The sequence below is a fragment of the Psittacula echo genome (genome assembly GCF_963264785.1).
Source record: "Psittacula echo genome assembly, chromosome: Z".
In the NCBI taxonomy this organism is placed as follows: domain Eukaryota; kingdom Metazoa; phylum Chordata; class Aves; order Psittaciformes; family Psittacidae; genus Psittacula; species Psittacula echo.
The window spans coordinates 105,528,562-105,534,577 of NC_137742.1; the positions used below are offsets into that span (position 1 = coordinate 105,528,562).

Genomic DNA, 6,016 nt, shown 5'->3' on the forward strand with positions numbered 1-6,016 from the left:
TTACACCAGATGCCACTGTGCATCCTTGTTTTCTGCTCTGCAGCAGTACAGGTCTGCCTTTATTAGAAATAATAATGATACAAGAGTTCTCCAGAATGAGGGTTCTCCAGGTTCAGAAACAGGAGGCAAGGTGTTGGTGGCTTCAAGAGAAACACCTGGTTTAAGAATGGAAACTGAGGACATGATTTTAACAGCCTCTGATACAGATGTGGGACTGAGCTGACTTTTATCAAAAAGTAAAAGCCTGATTGACATTCCTTTTTGTTCTTTTTGCTTGCTAAAGCAGCCTGTCTTTGCATATTCTTAAAAATCGTGTTTGCTGAAATGATAACTTTCTCTTATTGTACTGAACTGATTGGCTAATGATGAGTTGTAATCCATAGTGTGAAGCCTAAATAGGATTTGAGCATCTTCCCGGCTCCTTAATCAGAAACTCAGTCTCCAAAAAGACTTTCTGATGCTTTTATTCAGCAGCCTGACTCTGGAATTCCTTTTTCAACAGATTGAAAAACTCAGTGCAGATGTTGCCAGGTAACATGGTTGTATCATGTTAATAAAATAGCCATCTTCTTTTGTCATCCAGGAGGTAAATCTTCAGATAAGCAAATCAAAGACTTAGACAAAAGGATAGTAGCCAGTGTGAACAGCTACATGGAGCTTGAGCAGCTCATCTGGCATTCACAGCAGAACTGGCTACTGAGCTGCTCACTGTAAATCATATCACTAGCACCTGAAGTGTGTCTGTGGTGTAACACACTTCAGGTGCAATACCCTAAAGAGAGCACTAGAGACCCATGAGTCAAAACAGACATCTTTCTGTCCCCTTAGAGATGGCTGTGTTCCCCTTTTTCTCCGTTGCCGCTTGTCTCTGAAGTATCTTCGGTTGACAAATGAAGAACAGTTAACTCTCACTGTATTTTGGGGGCTCTGAAAAAGCTTTCTGCTGGGAGTTAGGGCCTCTCTGAGGCTTTTCACATAGTTACAGAAGTCTTCCCATGACCCCCAAAGCAAAATAAAATTATTCTTGACTACAGTTGAGGGATAGGTCATTGTAATTAAACCATTTTAAAAAACAGTTGCTGTTAGAAATTCTTCTGTTTGGGACTGCTGCCCATTTCTGCTTCTTGAGTCTATTCCTAGCTGCACACCCCAAGGGCATCTTTCAATGCCAGGACTTCTTCATGTGATACTTCTGTTATTGCCTAAGGTCTTGTTTCAGAAGCCAGAACTAGGTAGAGAATCTCTTTGGCAAATTGTATTGTCAGCCTATCATAGACAGCTCTGTGCTGTTTACTTAATACCCAAATTTGTAACAAGATCTAAAATTACTTTTTTGCACTTCAATCTATATTGTTGCTTTTATATTCCTCCGAAGACCGGTATGTGTCCTGGGGAGATGGGGCTACGTACTATGAATGTTAAAAGCAATCAGTGACTGCCTCGACAGGACTAAGCTATTTAGAAAGTCAAACAGACTGTTTGTGGCCTTTAGATAAAGCTCCAAAGGTCAGGCCATCTCGGCTCAAAGCCTGTCGAAGCAGATAAGGCTGTGCATCCAGGAATGTTATGAATTAGCTGCTGCTCCCACACTTGAACCTTTCGGGGAGCGTTCAGCTAGGGAACATCAGTTTCAATGGCATCTATCCATAATACGCCCTTATCTGAAATCTACAAGGCTGCTGTGTGGAGGCTCACTTCGTACACTTCATACCTTCACAAATCACTGTTGTCTTGATACAGCATCAGGAGCAGATGCAGGTTTCTGATGGGCTTTGCATCAGCCATAGCTGAACTCTTGGCTGCCCTGCTCCCAGCCCTCTGGTGCGTCCTGCAACAGGCCAGCCCCTGAAGACTGTTAGCCACAACCCCTAGCTGTGCTTGAGTCCCTTTACACTGCCTTTGCAGGGCAAAGGAGCCCCGTAGCAGCTGGATTTCCCTGCCAGGAATCACTGCCTGCCCTGTTCACAGCGATGGCCCTGCTGGCATGCTTCCCTTCCTATTCCTGCTGTTGAGAAAATGGGTGGACTTCACATTCCACCATTAATCCATCTCCTTTGCAAGGAGGCATCATGACCCTTTTAATTCTACCCAAAGACAATGTTCGTGCCCTGAGGTTTGTCTGAATACCACACAAACTCTGAGATAATTACCCAGAAGCTGTGCACCTAAAGCCTCTTATACTGGAAAGAAGGAAGGGGTTGCATCAGCGGTTTGTGGATTGGTGAGCATCATCCTAATAAGGACAAAATAACTTAGATTTAGTCTGTTCGGTCCTCTCCAGTTGCTGTGAGCAGGGCTTTTTAATCTGTGAATATTGTAATGAGATTGACACTATCTAGTGTTGTGGCATCCAGCATCACACCTTCTTCTTGCTGGAGTTCTTTGGCCAAGGGACCAGTTACTGCAGATGTAGGAAAAGTGCCCATCCCTGACATCAGCTATTAATCATTTGGGAACTGCAGAGAGGTCAGTAAAGCAACAGCTCTGCTGAACATACCGGATCGCTGGTGGGATGCTTGCTGGTGATGAGGACTGACAAGCACATCCCTGCGGCACAGGGCCTGGGGGAGCGGGGAGAGGAGTGTTTGTCGCACCTTGTGCTTTCTGCCTGCCCAGCACCGAGTGACTGCTCACCTCTTTCTCCTCCTTCCTGCAGCTTTAACTTCTCCCAAACCCAACCTGATGGGTCTGCCCAGCGCAAGTGTCCCTTCGCCTGGCCTCCCGACCTCTGGATTACCAAATAAGCAGCCCCCGGCCACGCTGAGCTCGCTCACTCCGGCACAAGCCACTGCAGCCGTGGCCCCGCAGCAGCCGCCAGCAACGACGCTGCAGCCGCAGCAGACATCCCAGCCACAGCGTAAGGAGAAGGAGAGTGAGAAGGCAAAAGAGAAGGAGAAGGCACCCAAGGGGAAGGCGGAGCCCCTGCCAGGGCCCAAGAAGGAGAAGGGGGAGGCACCGGTGGGTGCCCTTTCGGCCCCACTACCAGCCATGGAGTACGCCGTGGAGCCAACCCAGCTCCAGGCACTGCAGGCCGCCCTGAATTCAGACCCCACCACCTTGCTAACGAGCCAGTTCCTTCCCTACTTCGTCCCCGGCTTTTCCCCCTACTATGCCCCGCAGATCCCTGGCGCCCTGCAGAGCGGGTACCTGCAGCCCATGTACGGGATGGAGGGGCTCTTTCCCTACAGCCCGGCGCTGTCACAGGCACTGCTGGGGCTGTCCCCTGGCTCCCTGCTGCAGCAGTACCAGCAATACCAGCAGAGTCTGCAGGAGGCATTGCAGCAGCAGCAGCAGCAGCAACGGCAGGCACAGCAGCAGCAGCAGCAGAAAGTGCAGCAGCCCAAAGGAAGCCAAACCCCCGTCCCCGCGGGGGCTGCCACCCCGGACAAAGACCCTGCCAAAGAACCCCCCAAGCAAGAAGAGCAGAAGAACGCACCCCGCGAGGTGTCCCCCCTCCTGCCCAAACCCCAAGAAGAGCCCGAAGCAGAAGGCAAGGGCGCGGACTCCCTCTGCGACCCCTTCATTGTCCCGAAGGTGCAGTACAAGCTGGTCTGCCGCAAGTGCCAGGCGGGCTTCAGCGACCAGGAGGCGGCCAGCGACCATCTGAAGTCCCTCTGCTTCTTCGGCCAGTCCATGGCGAACCTGCAAGAGATGGTGCTTCACGTGCCCACCGGCAGCAGCCAGGGCAGCGGCTCGTACCAGTGCGTGGCGTGCGAGAGCACGGTGTGTGGGGACGAAGCCCTCAGTCAGCATCTCGAGTCAGCCCCGCACAAACACCGAACAATCACAAGAGCAGCAAGAAACGCCAAAGAGCACCCCAGTCTATTACCTCACTCTGCCTGCCCCCCCGACCCCAGCACCGCATCTACCTCGCAGTCGGCCGCTCACTCAAATGACAGCCCCCCGCCCCCCCGGGCCCCCCCGGCTTCCCCCCACGCCGCCAGAAAGCCCTGGCCCCCGGCAGCCCCCCGCGCCCCGCCGGGGAAGCCACCGCCACCGCCTTTCCCTCCTCTCTCCTCATCTTCAACGGTTACCTCAAGTTCATGCAGCACCTCAGGGGTTCAGCCCTCGATGCCAACAGACGACTATTCGGAGGAGTCTGACACGGATCTTAGCCAAAAGTCAGATGGACCGGCGAGCCCGGCGGAGGGGCCCCGGGACCCCGGCTGCCCTAAGGACAGTGGTCTAGCTAGTGTAGGAATGGACACCTTCAGATTGTAAGCTTTGAAGATGAACAATGAAAATGAATTTAAATGAAAAAAAAAAGTTAATAACAAACCAATTTCAAAAATAGACTAACTGCAATTCCAAAGCTTCTAACCAAAAAAAAGAAAAAAGAAAAAAAGAAAAAGCGTGGGTTGTTTTCCCATATAACGATGCCGGTGGGTTTTACATTTCTTTTTTTCCTTTCCTTTTAATAAAATAAAACTAAAAAAAAAAAAAAAAAAAAAAAAAAAAGAAGAAAAAAATCTGTTACATTTGCCCTTTCGAAGGTACTGTTGGTCTGGGAGACGAAAGCCTGTGCTGTCTCCTCACTGTCTTCGGAGCTTGAGCCCCTTGTATATTACCCCTTTTCAACCGCCCCACGTTGATAGCACAGCAGAGGCCGGCACGCACTGTATGGGAAAGCAGCCCACCTTGTTACAGTTTTAAATTTCTTGCTATCTTAGCATTCAGATACCAATGGCTTGCTAAAAGAAAAAAGAAATGTAATGTCTTTTTATTCTCAGGTCAATCGCTCACACTTTGTTCTGTTTTCAGAATCATTATTTTATATATATATATAATTTCTTTCGTTTGTTTTGGGGGGTTTTTTGTTTCATTTTGTTTTCGTTCCAGAAGAGGATTTTTTTTTTCTTTTCCTTTTTATTTTTTTTTTTCTCTCTTTCTCTTTTTTGTTGGTTTGTTTGTTTTTGGGGGATTTTTGGAGGGTTTTATGGGGATTTGTTGGTTTGGGGGGGCGGGGGGTTTGTTGTTATTGTTGTTTATTTAAAATGGGCAGAAAGTATTCAAGAGAAAAACAATGTGAACTGCTTTAGCTTTTTTGGGGATCTTAAGGGTAGCTTTTCTGCTGAAGCGAATTTCAAGGGGAAGAGATAAGCACTCCCACTCTTCAGAGAAAAAACCCACACAAAGAGTGTTGAGGACTCTAAACTTAAAATAAGTTTTAAAACAACTGACTTTCTGTATTTATGATAGATATGACCATTTTTGGTGTTGAGTAGATTGTTGCATTGGAAATGAACTGAGCAGTATGGTAGATTTAAAAGAAAAAACCCTTTTGTGTACATTTAGCTTTTGTATGGTCCAGCTGACGGCTTCTCATTTGATGTTGTCTTGTTCATTCCTAGCCAGGTAGATTGCAATCCATTGACTCACCTAAGCTTTTCTCCCCTTTGTACCTTTACTGTCCGTTCCCCCATCCTGTAATCTTCCACTTATGGTCGCTACCTTCATTTCTTAGAGGGTGGTTGCATAATTATTTTATAAAAACTAAAGAAAGAAGTTCAAAGGGTTTTGGGGGTCAGTAGGATCCCTTGCAGAATATTTTTTGTTGGGGGTTTGAAACTTTTTAAGGCATATACATACGATTTACCTATGTCTGTTACCCTTGTGCACTTATCTCTTTCTTAATTTCCATTTTTCTTTTTTTTTCTTCTTCTTCCCTTCTTTTTTTCCTCATTTTGTAAATGCTTCAAAGACTCTGTTCCTGAACTATAAGCATTTGTTTCTGTTTGTGTAATTAGGCTGCACTCTGTTCCTTCTTTTAAGAGAAGTTTTTGTTACTTTTTTTTTTTTTTTCTCTAAAGAAAATTCATGCTTTAAATAAAATCCAAAGACATACCCTTTCACCACTGGTGCAGAATGAGCAAAAAGGATTCTTTTTACTTGAGAATTTGTTTCTGATTTAAACAAACAAGTCTAAGTTTAAATAAAGAATAAAAAAAGTACCCAGGTTGTTATCTGTGCTTCTTCTGCAAGCAGAGAGACAACTCTTAGCGAAACCCCAGTGCAC

At 46.8% G+C, this 6,016-nt stretch overlaps 1 protein-coding gene across 2 annotated transcripts in view; it reads left to right on the top strand.

Annotated features, from left to right (window-relative positions):
• The window catches only part of ZFHX3 (zinc finger homeobox 3), a 171,312-nt gene extending 165,508 nt beyond the window's left edge, over positions 1-5,804 (top strand). For both annotated transcript variants that reach the window (XM_080637309.1, XM_080637310.1), the window contains one exon: positions 2,657-5,804. In XM_080637309.1, the coding sequence (XP_080493435.1) occupies positions 2,657-4,221 (1,565 nt within the window). In that variant the 3' untranslated portion in view covers positions 4,222-5,804. The remainder of the gene's footprint in view (positions 1-2,656) is intronic.
• The last annotated feature ends 212 nt before the right edge of the window (positions 5,805-6,016 follow it).